Source organism: Crocodylus siamensis, chromosome 2 (assembly GCF_052110815.1).
Source record: "Crocodylus siamensis isolate JL-2025a chromosome 2, ASM5211081v1, whole genome shotgun sequence".
Lineage (NCBI taxonomy): Eukaryota > Metazoa > Chordata > Crocodylia > Crocodylidae > Crocodylus > Crocodylus siamensis.
The window spans coordinates 129,380,610-129,402,193 of record NC_143396.1 but is presented as its reverse complement, the minus strand read 5'-3'; the positions used below and the strand labels follow the sequence as shown (position 1 = coordinate 129,402,193).

Here is a 21,584-nt window from a genome sequence, read left to right as displayed (position 1 = left end):
GGAAATCTCCCCTCACCATCACCCTGATCATTATTGTACCCCCTGACTATACCAGCTATGTCCCAACATTACACTGATTCTGTGGACAATGGCTGGAGAACAGGTCCACAACCTGTAAGATCATTAGTGAGACCTTCTAAGTTTTACTGCACTCTCTGCATTGCTTTTGCATTCATCTAATGAAATGTGTATAAACTAAAAAGTGCACCTGTGATTACCAGGGGAAAATACAATGTGCTTTTCTTTTGGGATGCTCTGCCAAGTATAAAAAACAGCAGCAGCTCAGTCTCAGAATGGCTAGTTCTTCAGTGGCTGATGATTCATTATATTCTAATTTCTTAACCTGTAAATAGAGCAACAGTGCTTGGGAGCCTGAGGCCAGTTCATCCAAACAGAAACTGTTCCTGGTTTTGACAAAGTGTTTGCTGGCAAAAAAAAGTGTCTTGGCTCCTCTCAGAGTTGGTGCTCCCCCATCCCAGGAAAGCACTCTGGACATCAGGCTATTGGCTATTTAGGGACAGGTTCCACAGGGAGTTTCTCTAGTAAGAAATCACAGCATTTTTCAGTAGTAGAACTCAAAATACTCTAAAAAGATCAGTTTCGTTAAACCCATTGTACAGATGGGGAGACAGAGGCACAGAGTAGTGGTGTAGCTTGCCAAAGATCCTATCCTAAGCTGGCAGCAGAGACAGGACTTTGTGTCACTCCATTTCTTGCAGTGGAAGCTGAGCTGGCTGACTTGCGTGGGAGAGTAAGATGTACCCCACAGAAAGGAGAGCAATAGGGTGGCTGTCCCTACTGTCCTGCGAGGCATTCTGCCATGCTGAGGCCAACTGCTTCCCAGTGAACCCCTGGGGGCACTGCAGTGCTGCTCTGCCCCACTGCCTAATGGTGCCCTCTGTTTCAAGTATTAAAATTCTCAGAAATGCCTCAGCTGAGAAGTAGCTACCATTCTGCTAGATACTGTACAAACACTGTACAGTAAGACATTGCCTATGTTTCAGGGAGCCAATATTCTGACTATGTCAGGCAAAGTTGGAGGATAGACAGAAACATGGAGACAGGAAATGACTTGCCCAAGTTCAGCCCTTTGTCTTTACACAGGCAAACTGTTCACGGACTTCAGCAAGAACCTGGTCAGAAAAAAACCCGAAGTGAAGACTGCAGGACATCCCCACCCAAAACTGTCCACTTTTTAGGGCAGGAGCCTTTTTTTTTTGTTCTGTGTAGGGACAATACCTAGCATAATGGGATCCTAGTCCAAGACTACACCTCCTAAGCACTTTAGGAACACAATCAGCAGGCACCTACGGCAAAGAAACAGTAAGAATGCCAATCTGCCCTAGCAGACATTTTGATGAACTCTGGAGTTAGCGCCAGTCAATCCTGAAAACCAAACCAGAAGTATAAAGACAAAAGACTAGGGATTGCCTAATGTTCTGGGAGAGAAGATTGATGGTGGTCTCCTAAACCCTTTTATTCTTAACAAATGAGTATACTTTATTTTAATGTGATAAGACTGGAGATGAAGCTGACATGCAGCTTTAATGTATTTGTTCAACAGAAGTGGCACACTAATGGAAAACAACACACACGTTTCAGGTCCTCCTAATCATTTACTGTAGAATCAATCTGACATTGATTTATGCATAAAATTGCTTCATTCCCTTCCATGACTAAGATAATTATAACTTAAAGAAAAAGGACAGCAAAGAAAAGATACTTAGGATGCTTTGCAATCAGTCAGTCACACCTTTTCAAAATATTTGATTTCATACTCCAGGATGATGCCGTTGGGTCGATCTGGCTCCTGCCAGGACAGGGAGATGCTATTTTTAGTAATCTTGCCTTTTTTCACACTACTGATTGGCGATGGTGCTGTAAGACAGGAGAAAAAAAAACAAAATGATACTTAGTAAGGCAATATCCTAGCTAGTTCCTAATTTAAAATCAACACTGTATATATGCACATGGATATGCACACACACACTGCAGGCCAGATTCCCATCTAAGGTAAATCCAGGCCAGAATGTACATTAACAAATGGTGATTACAACAGTGGTGAATCAGGCCCAGGTTCTCAATCCAGCTTCCACTACTCAACTTCCCATGTAGGTGAAGATTTTAGATGGTAATTTACATGAGACTTTTAAAATATGGTCCAATAAAAAGCAGAGATAAATCAAATTAAAAAAGAGGGTAGAGGGTAGGGGTGGGAGACTTCTCTAAATACCAAGGGTCAGTCACCCAGCTGGTATTAATCAGCATATCTTTACTGAAGTCAATGGAATTACAAAAGATTTTCCACAGCTGAGTATCTACAACAATGTTACCAATACGAGATTCCAGTTCAATGCAATATACAAACTATAAGGTATAATAGAAGTTCCCAAAGCAAGCCCACAGCTTGTACCTTTAAGCACCCATCAGGCAAGTCATGAGACTGGAGTTCCAAATAAGGTAACACACTGCATACTTCCCACTATATTGAATGTATTTGTTTCCCTGCTTGTTGGGATGCACTGGAGAGGACTGTACAACTGTTGAAGTGACCCTGTGATATTTATCTGAAGTGGTAATGCCAGGGAAAAAGGCAGACTGAGATAAACAGCTATTTTGCTATATCTTTAGAAGTAGGGTAGAAGGGGTGATGCTGAAGTTGTCAGACAGTGGTAGATGAGGTGGGAGGGCAAAGAGAAAGTTGACAGGATATGTTTGGAGTAGGAGTAAAAGATATAGGAATGAACTAAGAGGCTAGTTTTATACTGGAGGATCTAGACCAACTTTGCCAATTTAAGATTCTAGTTCAGTGCAATATACGTCTAACGTGACCTACCCTGTAATAACATAGACAGTGTGGAAATTCAAAATCCAACATTCTTTAAAGAAAAAAGTAACCAGAAAGAAACAATGGGATAATTAACCCCCACCCCCCACATGCACAGACACAATATTTTGTCAAGAAAATTCACCCCACTTTGTGATCAGATCCAGTAATTGGCAAGACCTAGTGTGGGGCACTTGCTGAAAAGGAGCCAAAAAGTGTTGCTCAGGCATCAGGGAATGTGGACATGGAGCATAGAGTCTGAACAAGCAGAGGAGTTGTGCTGTATGATCAAGAGGACAACAGAGCACTTGGAAATTTGCAACAGATGAAGTTCAGCATGCATATGGGACTTCCTCCTGATCTGCCCAACCATGTGACAGCAGGAGCAGACACAGTAGATGCAAAGATCAGCCAGGGCTAGAAACTGGCAGCAGTGTTTAGTGAGGGCATCAACTAAAGGCGTATTTGGGTTCCACTGAAATATTTTAGACCCCCTCCTTCCCTGACTTCAAAAACTACACGTTACCACCCCCTACATGTCACCACTGGTATGTACAACTTCTTTCCTTTAGGACCCAGTTACCATGTTTTACTGTTCACTTATCATAGACTAAGATCAGACACAGTTACCACAGGGTGCATCTACATGAGCATATTAATATGAAGCAATTAGCTCCGGAGCTTATTGCTCCAAAGTTTATTGCTCCAGGCACACAGTTTGCATATGCACCCAGGACCACAGCACACTGAGCTGAATCAGAGCAGCCCTAGTTGGCAGGGGGCCCTAGTGGTAAACCTGTCAGACCAGGTCTTCTCCTCTGCTCAACATGCTGTGGAGGGGCTGGCTGGGGCATGAGGGTACTTCAGTACAGGCTTAGCCAGCAGGCAGCCCCTGAACTGAAGCACTTTCATGTCGCAGACAGCCAGGGCAGAATCTACACACGTGTTGTTACAGAGTAAAATACTCTGCAGCAGGATAGTACTTGTAAATACTAGGGCTGTGTGAAATGGCACCGTTCCGTTTTGCCTTCAATTTCAACAGTTCGAAGGACCAGTGTTTCATCTCCAATTTAATTTCAAGTCAAAACAGCTGTTCTGTTCTGTTCCATTCCATTGAAACAGAAAGGCTATTCTGACGCTGTTTCGAGTTTCACAGGGGATGGGGAGCCAGTCCAGCTGGGTTGCTTTCCCATCCCCCATGCTAGATTGGTCCGGGGGCGGAAGGCAACCCAGCTGGGCTGTTTCCCGGGGCCCTGCGCTACATGGCACTGGGGCGGGAGGCAGCCCTGCTGGACTGCTTTTCAGGGTCCCACGCTAGATAGGTCTGGGGGTGGGAGTCTACACCTCTCCCTTTTAACTCACTGAAATCTGTCTGTATTCAGAATGAATTAGCTGAACAGGATATTTGTCTCAGTGTCATAGAATACCTGAGCTCCTTCCATATTACTTACTCGAGCACTGGTGGCATTCAGATTTCACTGCACTCCATACACCCAACCAAGTGAGTTCACTAGCTTGGATCCAGAGCATCACTTAAGTTAGAGATATCTGTGTATGGGCTGGAGGTGGGTCAAGGGGAACATATGATCTTGCACTGCAAAGAAAACAAGCCTGGGGATCCTGACAAGGCAGCAAGTGTGCTGGGAGTCTGAATGAGGATGCAGGGGATGATTCTTAGGTTCACAACAGCTACTGTGCACTTCTCAGACAGCTTCAGGAAATGGTGCAAGCAATTCAGTAGATCCACTGGCTCATCAGTTAATACTGACTCAGTACTCTAGAGGAAAGAAGCTGTGTCCTGGGTTGCCCACCTTCCTATCCCCCTTCTGATGGCACTATTACGCGTTGCCCTCTTTTACTCAAGGGGGATCTATACCTTCAGTGTTGAATATAGTGGCATGAATCTTTCCCGTTTCAGGTTTGCCCTAATAGGCATTATTGTGGTATTACCATGGCTGCTATGTAACCATTCACTCCTTGCAAATGGCAACTGTAAAGATTTTAATACTGACTACTATGCAATGATCTCTGCTTATGGTATGTGTATTTAAGTTTGTGCTGTGCTTTGGGGGCCTTCAGAATCAACAGAGCTATATAATTTTACTTATTTTATTATTCAACCTTCAAAGGTTATTTTCTTTCCAGCACATGCATGCACTGAAAACATGTTTATTATTTTAAATTCAGAGGCCTTAAAAATAGGTATGTTTTTTTCCCTCATCATTGTCACCACCCTCCCCCTCCCCACCAACTAAAAGACTGCATGTCTCCTCTAAGGTCCCAATCCTGCAATGAGATTTTTCCATGTGCAGTTGTTTATGGGGCTGTGCCATGGACACATCCAGGAAAAGGATGGGAAAAGCTGCTGACCATTCAGATCATAGCCAGAAAGTGAATATTGCTGTTACAAAGTTACATAATTATGGAAGTCTAAGGATCATATAAATGAGAACAAAAACAATATGACACAGTCCAAGAGATCCTTGCATGATCTATACTATAATAATTATTTGAGCATCTCCTAACATGTTCATGTGTCTATTGTCACAATACCCATGAAACTGTTAGCCCATTTCTTAGATGTGGATATATATAGAGTGAAATGACTTGCCCCAAATCTTTCAGTGCAGAGTCCATATTCCTCTCCTTACAGCCCATCAAACAGCTATAATTTAGTGTCTGGTGTATAAAAGGAAATCTTAAATTAAAACATGCCTTATCTACAATTTATTTGCACTGTAAAAATATATTTGTCTGCTAATTAACAAGCTACTCTCTTCTTCTCCCTCCCTCCCCAAAATGGAAAAAAAAACAATTAAGTAATACAGACAAAAAACAAATTAATGTTGTCAATTCTGATGTTCAGCCAAAGGCACAGGGGAAACATTTCAAATAATTATTCTGGATCAAGGACTGTCATTTTAAAAATAAGTCCCTATACATCCAAAGATTTCAAATAGGAATCCATAGTACTACAGACATTCTGACCTGTTGTGGTCTTTCTGAGTTCTTTCTCATGAAGAATTGTTTTATTGTTCTTCTGTAGTAAAAAACAAGTGAAAACTAAAAGCTGGCATTTTCTAAGGAGTGGCTTAAGTCTAATGAGGGGTGCCTTCAGTCTAAGTTGGTTGAGAACCACTGCCCTAAGCTTTGCATAACTAAGCAGGGGAAAAGCTAACCCATATACTTCATAGTTTGTACATAAAGGCTTTACCCTAACCCTGCAACAGTTGAGGGCAACAGACCAAAGTCTTTCCTTGAGTCAAAGTGACAGGATCACGCCCACAGAAGGAAGCAATGTGGTCTACTTGCTAGACCACTGGACTAGATTGGGAGACTTCCATACTATTCCAGGTTCTACTACTGACCTGGTCAGTGGATTTTGGGGCAAATAACAGCACTTGTTATTGTTTCCAAACTCTATTTCATCCCATTTTTCACTTCTGACATTTTGGAAGCAGTGATTAACTTAAACCATAGGAGATGGGCATAGATCCAAAACAAAACCAAAGTGTTAGACCCTCCAAATGCCTTGATGGTTCCATCATGGAGGATAATGACTGAATAATATGCTGTTTGGGTAATACTGGCTTTATCTCAGGCTTAGGTTATAATCCATCATTATCCATGATCCAAAGTATTATTTCTTCATTTGACTTTACATCTAGAGTCTTCTACCAGAGGGCAATACTCCAGGAGAATAGACTTCAGTTTCACAAATTTTTTACCAGATAATGTACCTTTTCTCTACTTTGGGGAAATTTTCCAAGGTGCCTATCAAATCTGTGAAGCTGACTTCAGTTAAAAAGCAAAGGGCTGCATGCTCAACATCTGACAGGAAAATCTCTCTCTCCAATGCTACAGGAAATTCAGTACATTTCCTATTGTACAGAAATCCAATTTACTAGTTTTCTTGAGAAAATGTGTAACAGGATATAAGCTGTTCCTGCTCCAACAATAAGATAAGTATGGCATATATGTAATACTGCTTTTGTTGGAATTACTGTGTAATAGGTGCTTGCTACACAGGTGTATGGTGGGTGGCAAAGTATTATCATCTCCATTTTACCCATGAAGAAACTGAGGCAGAGAGCTGAAGTGACTTGCTCAGAGCTATATACTCCAGTGGCATGGCCAAGACACAAACTCAGTAATGTCTCACTTCTAACTGTATGCTGGCCATAAAAAACAGTTTTGACTTCAAAATGCATACGTTTTGCAATGTGTATTTGCTTTGCTAGTTGAGCTTCACAGACTTTAACATCTTCCTACATAAGTCTCTATCACGTTGAGTTGCAACTCTGCGGTATGCTGTACTCTTCCGGGAAAAGAAAGCAAGATAAGAAAATGGGTAACTGAACTCCAAAAGTAAATTAGAAAGCCAGTAACTGTATCCCTTTAGAATCTTCTTCAAAAGGAGTGTTAAAGTGTAACTGTGAGATAAAGACCAATTAAGTATATTCAATCGATCCCAGTAGTACTGGAAAGATACAGAAGTTACTTTGCATCCTCAATCCAAGGAGGTTACGATGCTCTGAAGTGAATAAGGAAGGTATAAGTATTTTAGAGATTTCTTTGTCAAACAAAATGCAATTCAATCTGAACAGTCAGACAAAGTCTGCAATCATTCCATCTTAAAAGCCTGCAACAGGATACAGTGCTATATGATGTCAGGAAAATAAAAGGATTAAAGTGAAACTTGCTTTTTAAAGGTCATTGGTTTTAGGAGGGCAGTATCCCTGTAATAGAAGGGTGCTTACCCATTGAAAAGTTTCATTTGAAGTAGAACAAGTAAAAAAAGGAAACTACGGATATGTAAAAATAAAACCATTTTTTCCTTGGGGATGATGTGAGGGGGAGGAAACTCTTACTTAGCTCTCTGCCTTAATGCATAAAGACTGGATGTAAACAATTCTTCTCTCTTATGCTGTTTTCAAGTAATTTGCACATTAATTTCAAAGTAGAACACTTTAAATGAAAGCAAGATTTTACATCTTTTACATTTATGTTCACTGTTCACCAAAACAATTGTGCATGTGATGTTGGCAAACAGAAAATGTAACAAACAAAGTGTGAAATTGTTAATGTTCATTTTGCTTTCTGTAGGCTACAATTAATCATAAACCAATCAACATCTTAGAAAATTGTTCTTAGTTTTTATTCCATTTGTAATATTTCCTTAACAACATAACTGGCTGGACTAAATAAAATGAAAGTTACTGCAGATTTATACATTATTATCCACATCTGAATAAGTACAAGAGACAATTTAATGAGAAATAGATCTTTTGGAACATTCTTCCTCTGCAGCTTTTTACAATGATATTAGCAGTGGATTAGTCAGTTAGGCACCAAATATGGTATCTAAGAAGTACTGCACTGTGACCTGGTAACATCTAATATGGTACAGTGTTTATGGAATAAAATTTGAATTGTATTTTAATAGATAGTGATGTTATTGGGTGAATGACCACCGCCCCAAAGATAATACAATTAATCTAGACTACAACTCAAGGGCTAGATCATACTATCCCAAGAGTAATAATAATAATTATTATTATTACTCATCCCAACAGCCAGCATACCCTTAGGTTAATCAGTAGGGCAAGCTGGGGAAAAAAAGTATAGATTTACTCTATTTTCACTCCAATAAGCAAGCTATCTCCATCAAAGCAAGACCTTCAATCCATCCCAGTTCTGTTAGGAAAGATCCCCACTTGGAACAAATCAGAATACCCCTCTCAATCTTACAGAAGTATGTCAGCCTATGTCAGCTGGAGATCTAGCCCCACTTCTTGGGTCATCTCTCCATCTATCTGGACTTCACTTCCTTTTAAAAGAAGATTAAGGTATCAACAAAGAGAAACATTCTGTTGTTACTTTCTTTGTACTGAAAGCTATTGTGGTCTATATCACATTTGCAGCTGTATTCTAGATCTTAGCTTATTTTCGTGTTACTTTATAACTGCAGGCAATTTATTGAATCTGATTAAATTTCTGTGTGTGTAAACCTGCTGGGATCTAAAATTTCAAACATGTAAGCACCTTAGAATTCTTCCCTGTATCTCCTGCCAATGCTGCTTTGCAGTCTGAAGTTATGCCAAAAGACACAAAGTCAGATTCAAGTTTAAGATTAAATCAAATCCATCAACTGTCATATAGCCAAAAAACCCCCACAGTATCATTAACATGCAGGAGCAAAGGAGATTGGCTGAAACTGGAAAAAGGAAGGCAGTATGCACCAGTAAATTAAAGTTAACTACAAGACAAGTAATTTTGGCCACACTTCAAAAGCCCAGTTTACTGCAATTTTTCATCCTGTTTCTAATTAATGACATTATTGGATTTGTTTTTCCTTAAGGTCTTTGGTTACTGCAGAATTTGAAAATAAAACTAGCATGGCTCACTGAATCCAAACTACATACATTTCTAAGTAATGCAAAACTATAGAAAGCTTCTACCACCAGATTTATTTCAAGGTTATATTTTTAAAAAAGAAATATGGATTTCAAAAGAAAGGTGTGTGGGGGGGCTGCAACTTATTGTATTACCTATTTGGATTTCTATCCAATGTTCTTACCTTTCACCTTCAGAGGAGTGTCAATCGGCTCCTACTTAAGCACTAAAATCAGCAATTGTTTGGGAGCCCTTTTGAAAATCTAGTCCAGCAGTTGAATTTCCCATGCATTACATAGCATTTAAATTCCAATTAGACTCCATCTGGGGACACTAAATTGTACATATAAATGGCATATAGGCCCAGTGCAGAAAAATTTCACCCCATCTGTTTAAGTACAAGGTACCCTGTTCAGTCCCAATCCCAGGACTCACATAAGAAGTCCTGACTTATTGCAAGGTACCCCTTGAATATGATCTACTTCATACCAGTCCACTGCACAGAAGCAAATTTCACCATTTTGTATTAAAACCCAAACACATTTTCCAAAGCACAAATTTAGTGAAAACACAGCATTTTTCTCACAATTTCTCCTTTACCAGGATGAAGAAACATATAAACACTATTGCACATGCTGACCTACAACTGCCATTTCCCATCCCCATTTTCCAAGTCTGAGAAACAGAGGCATAACAAGGCAATTACCCCGGGACAGCTGTAACGCCCAGAGGCAGTGGCAACTTCTGGCTGTTGCTGTGCCATTGGCACAGCTGCACTGACAGCTGCTATTTGTCTGCCCCCACTGTAAGTCAGCACGCAGGGCTGCTGCCCTGGTTGCTCTGCCTTAGTTACGCTACTGCTCAGAAAACTGGCACTTTGTAGAGTATCTGCATTCTGTCAAACTAATGGAAGAAGCCAATTAAAAAGTCCACGGGCCTTTGACAATGATGAATATGCCAACTTCTATGTTGTACTTTAGCCTGGCAACTAATGTCAAGTGTTCCAATCCCAAATGATGATGTCACATAAATCAATTTAAAAGATCAGAAACTGGTTTAAACCTATAACAGAACAGACGTTCGGACTAGAAACAGACATTCAAAAAGCCTGAGGCTGAACTGATTCAATCTTTGCAGGTTAGTCTAACCTGCGGTGTGAACCGATGTGGAGTTGGATAGACATTCCCTTTTCAACCCAGAAATGCGAGCACATGCTTGCAGTGACTCAGGCTAGAAACTGCAGGGCACTAAAGCAGCCTTCCCTTCCCTTCCACAAGGCTGAGCTGAGGTAGGCGTGGCCAGGCCCCACACAAGATATTGTGATTAGGGAGGAGTCCCCCCTTGATAACAGAGCATTTATCAGCTCTGTTATCAGGATTTAACACCCCAACAGAAAACAAAGCCTCACTTATTAGTTCAATCTCTTCTTAAACAGCTTTTTCCAAAGGAAGGAATACAGGGACATTACCATTTGAGCTGCTGATTACCTCCAAAAAGCCCTAAGTGGACACTGTTTTATCTGCCCTACACAGCATTAGCTAGCAGACCACATGCTGGCTACAGTCTGTGCTGTGGGAGAGAGCAGGAAGGGATCTCTGATTAAGTAGCAAGTGGTGACAGGAAGGGGAGGGAAGCATGGGGAAGCCAGCAGACCCTGCTGTGCTTGCAAGTCTCTGCCAGAGTTCCAGACAGGGAGCAGAGGGGAGGGGCCAGCCCTACTGTGGAGCAGCCCACAGAGCATGCCAGGATTGGGGGGGGGTGGTCTGGACAGATCTGGGGCAGACATTGCATAAACTGGTTTGACCCAAATCAGTTAAGTCTACATTCAACCAGGTTTATCTTAAACCGGTTTTGGCCATTTTCAAATTGGAAGGAAGGACTTTGACTTTTAACTACTTTATTCAGGGGTTCAGGGATACAAAAAGGGTGGCTGCTTACAAAGCAAAAAAACAAACAAATTATTATCAAACCAAGAGCACCATGTCATTGCATTCAACACATATACCTTCGCTACTTTCCATGTCTTGTCTTACATGCTAGAAACAATTCCTACCCTGCTCTATCCAATCATACAGTGACAACACCTTCAACTTCAACAAGAAAGCAAAAAAGCAGCCTGGTGAGGGCCCAGGATGTGGCACGAGCTGGAAGCTGTAGTCAGACAGCAAACCAGCCCGGTCACGACATCAGAGTGTGTATTTGAGATGGCCATCCTCCACATGGCACAGCACTCCCTCAAGGGCCCAGTGTGTCTCAAAGGCGGGCACCTCCCGCCAGGGCACAGCATACTCAAATTCCAGTGAGAGGTGTGCCTGCACCAGGAGGCGGAAAAGCCGCAGGGCATTGTCTGAGCCAGTCCCAGCAAGCTGGTTTCAGTGGCTCTTGAGGACGGCCAGCTTGGCCTGACCCAGTAAGAAGCTGGCCAAGCAGACGGGCCCTTTCTCAGCCACTTGGTATAGGTAGGAGCACATATAGGTGGTCTCCGAGAAGCTCCTGCCCAGTGCTTACAGCAGTGGCTCAAGGATGACAAAGAGCAACCGCAGGCGGGGACACTCAAGAAAGGCATAAAAGAGGGTCTCCTCAATAACCCCTGGGCAGAAGGGATAGGCCATTAAGGCAGCTTGGTCAAAGTGGGACACAAACGTGCCAGTGGCTAAAATGCCGTGCAGCAACCACCACTGCAGGTCGCCAGTCTTCTTGGCAGTTGGCAGCTTATACAACGTGCACCACGCCGGGTGGGCTGGTGGGGAATCTGGCAGCCCCAGGTGCTGTCGCCACAGTGTATGAGGATGGCCCACCAGCACTTGGGCATGGCGGACATAAACCACCCAGGCATATAGGCTTCTACGTGCTTGGCCAATCTCATTTCCTTTTGTGACCAGGTGACATCGGAGCTAGGGGAAGCGATTGACATCATATACCTCAACTTTAAAAATGCCTTCGATCTGGTATCCCACGATCACCTCCTGGTTAAACTGGCTAACTGCGGCCTTGACATCACCACGATCCGCTGGCTGGGGAACTGGCTCTGTGGTAAGACCCAGAGGGTGGTGGTCAACAGGAGTCAATCGTCTTGGTGTGCTGTGACCAGTGGGGTCCCACAAGGCTCTGTCCTAGGGCCTAAACTGTTTACCATCTACATCAATGTTGTGGACATTGGTGTCAGAAGCGGACTGACCAATTTCGCCGACAACACCAAACTCTGGGGTAAAGCATCCACACCTGAGGACAGGAGGGTGATCCAGGTGGATCTGGACAGACTCATGAAATGGGTGGATGAGAACCTGATGGTGTTTAACACTGAAAAATGCAAGGTTCTCCACCCAGGGAGAAAAAACCTGCACCATGCATATAGGCTCGGTAGTGCTACGCTGGTTAGCACTACAGATGAAAGGGACTTGGGGGTCATGGTTGACAAGATGAACATGAGCCTTCAGTGCAATGCTGCAGTTAGTAAAGCGAGCAAAACGCTGGCTTGCATCCATAGATGCTTCTCCAGCAGATCCCAGGACGTCATTCTCCCACTGTACTCGGTCTTGGTGAGGCCACAGCTGGAGTACTGCATCCAGTTTTGGGCTCCGCAATTCAAAAACGATGTGGAGAAGCTTGAGAGGGTGCAGAGCAGAGCCACGTGCATGATCAGAGGTCAGGAAAACAGACCTTATGATGAGAGGATGAGAGCAATGGGGCTATTCAGCCTGGAAAAGTGCAGGCTCAGGGGTGATCTGGTGGCCATCTATAAGCTTATCAGGGGTACTCATCAGGATCTGGGGGAACAACTGTTCATCAGAGCCCCCCAAGGGATAACAAGATCAAATGGTCACAAACTCCACTATGACCGGTTCACGCTGGACATAAGAAAGAACTTCTTCACTGTCCGAGCCCCCAAGGTTTGGAACAGACTGCCACCTGAGGTGGTTCAAGTGCCCACTTTGAACGCCTTGAAAACAGATTTGGATGCTTATCTTGCTGGGATCCTATGATCCCTGCTGACTTCCTGCCCCTGGGGTGGGGGGCTGGACTCGATGATCCTCCAGGGTCCCATCCAGCCCTAATGTCTATGAAATGTATGAAAAAAGCAAAGGGGCAATCTGTGTCACTGTCAGGGGGTACCAAGCCCACCAGCCAGCTCACTGGCCACATCCAGGGTGACTGACACAGCAGGAAAAGCCTTGCTCAGTGCATCTACAGCATGGGGACCTGGCATGCCCAGAGATGGTTATACAGGGTGGCTGCTGCCTCCAGTCAAAGGGTAGCCTGGGTGTCACACAGGACAGAGTTCAGAGTGCATGCCTAGCCAGAGTGCATGCCTAGCCAGATGGTCAGGGCCTCAGGCAAGAGCCAGGCTGACCAAGTGGGGTCAAGAGTATGGCTCAGGGGGAGGACATGCACCTGGATGAGAATGGCTGTGAGGCTGGCAGAGGCCAGGCTCAACACAGGGCACCTCAGGGATGGGTTGTGCACCAGGGGCTCCTTCAGCAGCTGCAGGAACTGCAGGTGCCAGGCCCAGGGCTGGAGGCAGAAGGTGGCCTGCCAGGCTTGTACCATACCATGGTAGAAAGCTGGAAGCACCACCCAGTTCAGGAGCATGAGGTCCAACAAGAAGAGCTCCTGGTCGAAGCTGAGGGCCCCCACCTTCTGCAGGGACCAGCTTGCTAGTTGTTCCCAGGGTAGGTGCTCCTCGTCATACAGGAGTCGCTGAAGGGCTTGCAGGTGGAAGGCGGCCACCTTGCTCATGAGGTCAACTAGGCTCTGGCCCCCCTTAGCGACAGGTAGGTAAATGACGGCTCATGGGAGCCAGTGGCACCCATTCCAGAAAAATCTACCAGGAGGTGCTGGAACCTCTCGAGTAGGTCCTGTGGTGGGTTGAGTATAGCACACCAGTGCTACAGGGTCACTGCTACCAGGTTGTTTGTGATGAGGACATGTCCCTGGTAGGAGAGGCTGGATAGGTGCCAGTGCCACCATTGTAGGCAGGCCTCTACCCCTTCCTCATGCCCGTCCCAGTTGCATGCCATGAAAATCGGCAGCCCTAGGAACATGCCCAGGACCTTGAGGCCCTTGTGGCACCAGGTGAGGCCCCCTGGCAAATTGGGGGGGGTTGCGCTGACCCACACACCAAGCAGCAAGGTATCACTCCTGGCCCAGCTAATACAGGCTGAGGAGGCACATTCATAGGCTTGCTGGCAGTCTGTCAGGGCCCATACGTCTTCCTGGGTGTTAAGGAAGACAGTCATGTCATCTGTATATGCTGACAGCCAGAGAGGAGGGACAGTGGATGGGCCTATGGCCAATGACAAGGCCACACCACTCAGGTGGCACCACAGCGCATGCAGCAGTGGCTCAATGGCCAGGGCATTGAGCATGTCCAACAGGGGGCAGCCCTAATGGACACCTCAGCGCATGGGGAACAGGGAGCAGAGCACGCCATTCACCTTGAGCAGGCTGGAGGTGTCTTGATACAAGACCCGGAGGGCCTCGGTGAAGAGGGGCCTGAAACCAAAGTCTTGGATGGTCCTGCCGGCATGCAGTACCTCTGCTCAAGCGCAGTGACGGCAGCCATGACAGTGCAGGGGCAGATCACCAGTGCTTTGGCCAGAATCTTGTAGACTGCACACAGCAAGGAGACTGGATGCCAGTTCTTAATGCAGCCAAGGTCTCCCTTCTTGGGCAACGACGTGAGCGCCGCTTAGCAGAAGCTGATTGGCAGGACCTTGTCAGCAAGGCTCTCCTGGAAAATGCACAGGAGGCAGGGGCTGAGGAGAGGCCAGAAGGTCTTGTAGAACTTGGCAGGTAACCCATCGGCAGCTGCCAGCTACTCCAGACACAATTCCTGCTCAAGCTAACTTGCCTCCAGGGCACAGAGAAGTGGCAGGCCCTTGCGGAGTTCCCATGTGGCCTCAGAGCAGGACGGCTCAGCCGCAAACAGGACATGATAGAAGGTGATGGAATGCTCATTTGCTTCACCCAGGTGGTCTAAGACTTTGCTCACTGCTCACTGTCACTCTAGGTTGAAGAAGCAGGTTGGGGCATCTGTTTTTGCCAGCTCTTGGCAGCAGGCACAGATCCTTGCTCCACGGCCACACTCTTCACCAAGTCATGCAGGTGTTTCCTGTGGAACAGGGGGCTCTCGCGCAGCCCTGCATCGCTGCCAGCAGCTGGAAGGGTGGCCTCAAGCTCTGCCACATCTTCCTTCAGCTCACAGATACTGCGACACAGTTCATTTGTGGCTAGCTGAGTGTACTGCTGGCAAAAAGCCCAAAACTGTACCTTTACCTATATCCCACTACAGCTTCCAGGAGGAGCAGCTCAGTCTTGCGGCCTCCCAGCCCCGTCAAAAGTGGGCAAAGCAGTCCTGGAAGTAGGAGTCTTGAAGCACGCTGATGCTGAAGCACCAGTAGGGCACTTGCACGCAAGTTCTCCCCAGCAGGCTCAGTTCATAGCAGACCAGGTCATTATCTGACAGGCCTGACGGAATGATGAAGCCACCGCGCAGGAGTGGCAGATGGTGCCTAGTGACATAAAGGTGGTCAAGGCAAGCCATGGTAAGACCACCAGCATTCATCCTGGCCCAGGTATACTGGCGCACATCAGGATGCAGGGCTCACCAGACATCAAGGAGGCCTGCAGTCTCCAGGGCAGACTGCAGCTTGTGGGCTGAGGGAAGGTGGGGCTCAGGCCCCATGCAATCGAGCAAGGCATCAGTGGTGCAACTGAAGTCCCCACCTATGAGGAGCAGATCATCATCCTCACTAGTGTTGCACAGGAGGGCAGCCAAGTTCTTGAGGGAAGTGACCCTCCCCTGACCATCAGTGGGTGCGCAGACATTGACGAGTAGGTAGCAGGTGGTGCTGTGCTAGGGTGACATGGACAATCAACAGGAGGCCGGGGCCGATCTCCTGCACCACCATCGTATCATGCTGTAGTTGTGATGATAGGAGAGTCGCAACCCGAGCACTAAGATTGGCGCCATGGCTCAGGAACAAGTGGCCTCACCAGGCAGCATGCCAAGCCACGTGGTTAAGCACGTCAGAATGTATCTCCTAGAGGAAGGAAACAGCCAGCTGCTTCTGGCGCAGAAGCTCCAGGCCAGCCTCCCGTTTCACTGGATTTTGACAGTCATTGATGTTAAAGGTGCCAATGGTTGTGGCTGCCATGGGTATGGGTATGGGAGAGGAAGAGCAAGGTAAGGTGTAGGTGGAAGAGCAAGCACGCAAAAGCAGAGCAAAAAAGCAGAGACAGGTTGGGGAAGGTCTATCGTGCCCTACTCTACTCGAGAGACCCACCCCCGGGCCCCACTCATCTCTCACCCACTGTGCAAGCTTCTCCAGATGGTAAGCCATCTGCCAAGTTCCTAGAGTTGCATAAGTTTGGCCGCCACTCTGGCAACCTTCACAATAAGTTTAGGATCTGTGCACCACAGGGTGATGTGCCCCGCTACATTATTCTGTCCTTTGGTCTGTTTTAAAAAGTCCAGGAAACCCCCATAGTTGGGGTTGACCCAGGGGGGGTCTGTCAACATGGGCTGGACATTTCTGAAAGAAGCACAGTGACAATCAACATGGTCACCGGCATGACAGCCAGAGGAGCAGGGTCAAGCTCCCCAGCAGGTGCCCCCCCGGTGCCAGCCAAGGAGGGTCCCAGTGGGGATGGGGTGTCCTGAGAGGGACCCTTCACCTTCCTCTCTTTGTTCTTCTTCTTTCTAGTGTCAGGGGGCCCACCCCTCATAGGGGATGGGCCAAACTGCTCCTGGCCCACCTCCCCAGGGCCAGCCACCTCAGACAAGTCTATGGTGGAGGGCAGCTGGGAGGAAGCCCAAGCCCCATCATCCACCAGGGCCTTGGCACCACAGTCACTGGCCACCCCAGTCGCCTTGGCTGGGGTGGTCAGGGCAGTCAGGGGACAAGTGAAGGCATCAACCCCTCCACCTGGTGGGGCCTCTGCACCAGTAGGGGAGGGCACCGTAGGTGGAATGTGTAGGGGGAGAGGGATGGGAAGTAGTCCCAGTCCCTCCGCTGGATGCTGCTCTCATGCCAGAGACTCCAGCCCCCTCAGGTGGAACAGGGGTGAAAGGAGGTCGGGAAGAGCTCCTGGCCTCACTGGGCAGGGCCTGTGTCCCAGAAGTGGATGTGCCATCCATCGGTGCCGCTCTAGTTGCCAATGTTCTAGCTGCTTTCCCCCATGGGCACTGCGCTGGTAGATGGGAAGTGTTACCACACTGGAAACACATGGTCTCCCCCAAGGAAAAATAAATTACAAATCTCTGCCTGTTGAACATGAGGCTCAAGGAGCGAGTCAGAAACCATGGGCCCTCCCTGAGGAACATGAAAACCTGCCTTCAAAAAGACATGGCATGCTTCAGCTTAGGGTCCTTGCTTCTGATTGTCAGTCGGTGAAAGGGACTAATAGGAAGCCCGAGTTCCTTGGCCAGCTCCTGATCGGTGACATGTGGGGGCATGTTGGAAATCACCACCCTCATTGTTTGGGTGTCTAGGGGTGTGACAAGATAGCGCACACCCGCAACGTCCAGGCCCTCTGTATGTACCCTGTTGACCAGGGTGGAAGTGCTCAGGTAAATCATTGGGACCGTGTTAACACAACCTATGTAACGTATGTTATGCTGTCCCAAGAGACCAGATAGGACACCTACACAGACCTCGACCCTGACATAGGGAGGGGTGTGAACCCTCAAGCCATGGGTAAGGGGGAGGTCTTGAGAGGCATCCCCATGCCAGCTGCTGGGTGTAGAAGCAGCCATTCCTGCTAGGACAGCATCAATTTCAAAAGCTAAAGCTAAGAAAACAAACAAACAAAAAAGATGCGTATATTAATTGCAGAGGTAAGTGTCTGGGAATGCGGCTATAAATAACTAAATGGGAGGGGGAAAGGGGTAGAGTGAGAAAAGTCGGGGGTGGGGGGAGGCTTATGAGGGTGAAGAAAAAAACAGAAAAAAAGAGAAAAAGAGGAACTTACTGCCAGAAAAAGAGGAGGAATTATGAGCATCCCTCAAAAGGCAAGATATAGAGAAAGATATGTCCCCACAACAAACAAGCAGAAAAGAGAGAAAGAAAGAAAAAGAAACAATAAAGAAAAAGCTGTGAAGTAGCCACTCACAGAGAAAGAAACCAGAAGTGAAGAGGGAGGGGACAGAGAGCAGAGAAAAAAAAGAAAAAACACTGCAAAAATGCAAGAAAAGGATCTGAAAGGGAGATAAACAGAGACAAAAGACCTATAGACGGGTGGGAGCCAGAAAAGAAAAGAGATAGGAAGCTGCTGAGTCTTACACTCAGGATCCCTCCACCCAGTTCCAGGCGAACCTGGTCTGAAGTGTCCAAAGCAGGAAGAAGGAAGGATGGAAGGGAGATCAGCTGGTTTTTAGCTGCAGTGAAGTTTGTGGAAACCAGCTACTTTCCATTGTCCAATAATCAGCTAACCTCAAATAAACCAACCATAAAAAGCTAAATGCTATGTGTTGTAGGTCCATCTTAAAAAAATAATTGAGATTATAATATTTAGTTACCAGTATAAAACTACATTAAAAGGAAAAATCGGCATTATGGAAGTGTGATTGCACATAAAAATGAGTACTCAAATCCTCAATACATTAATTTTCATGATAAAATTATATCAATGAAATACATTCATTTTATTGAGACTTTCTATCACTTACTGAAGCATGTGTTATTAAAATAGTAAAAATAATAGCTTTGAAATGTTTATGTTAAGTCTCTTCCTCTTAAAGAATACCATTCATCTCCATTAAAACAGTGCTAAACATTTATATGCTAAGGTTTCCTCTGGACTTCAATGGAGTCAGGATTTCACTCAGTTTTTTCTTAGAGTAAGAATGAATGGGAGCACTACATGGAACAGCAGTGTCTGCAGTCTATGTGAATGACCATGTGTTCTCCCTGTCTAAGATTTTATTAAACTGACCTTCATCTCTGTTGACCTTTAAACGGGATCGCACATCAATGCTACAGTCTAAGTGCACAGGAAGTTTTTCTTGTTCTTCCCACTGATGCACCTGGAAGCCCTGCCCCAATCAGGGATCTGGGCTCCTCTGTGCTCCATGCTGCATACACACAAAACAAATATCATTCTCTACCTCCATGTAGGTTATAGTTTTTGTAAATGACAAGGGAAAGCAGAGGGTACCACAGGCAGTGCAAAAGGTAAATAAGTAATGAAAATAGTTTTGTAACTGCCTTAGCAGGGCAAGGACTGATCTTGCCTAGCCTTTAAGGCAAGTGGATATCAGCAGTGGAAAGGAAGTAAAAAGATTCCCTACATTCTGTAGCTCAGGGATCACTTCCTATCTACTTTTTCCAGGGGAGAGTGAAGAAAAGCAAGCAGATGAATGGGTCCGTTGCCATCTCCTGTGCTGGCCTGCTCAATTGGCTGTCTGCATATTTGCTTCCATATTCACAACACCGCGTATTATGTTTTTGTTTTGTTTTGTTTTTACGTCTAAAATATATTTTCTTATATTAGTACAGTTTTCATTTGCCTTCTTGCTATTGAGCCCTCCCTTTCAACTTGCATTAAAAAATGCATACAGATTCTTGCATAATCACATGACTCTCAGACCCGTGTCTTCAAAAAAAAATCACGTATGAGACTTGTGATACAAATTGCAAGAGGTAGTGACATTGTTATACTGAAGAAGTAAAAAATAATACCAGGGCTGTATGCAGTTTTGTATCTAACTCTAGGTTTCACAGACTACTTAGCAATGACATCATCAGAACTGCATACCACCAAATAAATTTGGTAACATGAGGCACTTAACAGTTCAGCAGCTAGGAGACATCACCCCAGCAAACTATTACCATCATTTCCTGGAGAGGTTTCACTGATAATTTCCAAAGAGAATTCCCGTAAATATGACAAAATAATGGCTACACAACCTTTTCTGGGGGTCACCATGTGTGCTTCTACAGGCACTGAACAAATACCTGTATCTTCAGCATTCCTCACACTTGCTTCAGAGAATTTGAAGAGATTTTAAGGTCAGAGGGGCTACAGAAAGAATTATCTTGCATGGTAGGAATCCCAGTAGTCCCCACCCACAAGTGTTTATGTGATCTCTAAAATATTTCAGTATAACTTCAGATCAGGTTTTCCTTGAACACGGCATGTTTTATTCTGTAATCACTTACATACTGGAATAGCTTTACCAGTGATATGAGGCCAGATCATACCTCAAACCCACAGGTGAAGGAAGCCATTAAGTAAGGCTGTCAATGGGGTTTGTGAGTCAGATCTCTTTGACACACTCTGGCTGGCAAGTCACTGCGTTCCACACCCCAGTCCTCCTAGGCTAGGGACAGAAGTTGTACATAAACCGGTTTAAGTGATCAGAAACTGGTTTAAACCTGTAACAGAACAGATGTTCAGTGCACATAAACCACTTTCAAAATGGCTAAAACTGATTTAAGATAAACCTGGTTCTATCAGACCAAACTGATTTAGGTCAAATCAGTTTATGGAACTTCAGTCCCAGATCTCTTCCTGGTTCAAGTTAACTCACAGTCCCCCCCAGCATCCCAGGATGCTTTGCAGCCCTGGGCTATGCAGTCTGTTCTAGGAGAGCAGGGACTGCCTTGCCCCTCTGCTCCTCAGCCTGCTTCTGGCCTGCATCTGTCAGTCCATAGGGACCGAGGGAAAGGAGGCCAGGGGAACAGACCACCAGACCCCCCTAGCCAGGGTCTACACAGCCCATGGGGGGAGGGAAAGCCCCTGTGGTGGAGGCTTTTCAACCTGTGGCAGCCTCCCCCTGTGCTCCCCTAGCTGCTGATTGCTTCAGAGGCTGCCACAGGAGGAAGGGTGGGCATTCCCCTCAGCTCACCAGGTCTGGCTGGGCTGGGGAACCCAGGCTGGGGGAACCCTGAGGCTCCTTAACCCCCTGTGGTCGGACAGCGGAGGGTTGGGAACACTTGGCTGGGCTAACAATGGCCAGCGAGCTAGGAGATGTGATCTAGCGCCCCCCACGTACTGGCCTGGGCCAGTGCAGGTCTCCCACTGCCTTTCCCAATTGAAGGGACCAGGGCTTCTTTCCCCCAACTGCTGCGAGTCAGCTTAGAGGAAGCTGCCTAGATTAAACTGATTCTTTCTTGGGCTTTTTTACTCTGTACTTAGTCCTACAGGCTAAGGTAGTATAGGACAAAAAAGCTATAGATTTTCCATGGCCTGTGTTGTATTATGGGCCTCCTTCCACCAACACAACCTCACCACCTCTGAGGCAACTGCCTGTCCTGGCTTCTGAACTTATAACCCTTACCTCCCAGTCCCTCCCCACTATCTCAGAAGTACCAGGACTGATTGCTGGTGTCACAAGCAGAATGTGTTTGGCTATATC

General features: G+C 45.9%; 1 protein-coding gene across 21 annotated transcripts in view; it reads right to left on the bottom strand.

The window, feature by feature from the left end:
* EPHA5 (EPH receptor A5) overlaps window positions 1-21,584 on the bottom strand; it is a 369,517-nt gene that overhangs the window by 121,354 nt on the left and 226,579 nt on the right. For all 21 annotated transcript variants that reach the window (XM_090036846.1, XM_090036836.1, XM_090036837.1 and 18 more), the window contains one exon: window positions 1,754-1,878. In XM_090036846.1, the coding sequence (XP_089892972.1) occupies window positions 1,754-1,878 (125 nt within the window). The remainder of the gene's footprint in view (window positions 1-1,753; window positions 1,879-21,584) is intronic.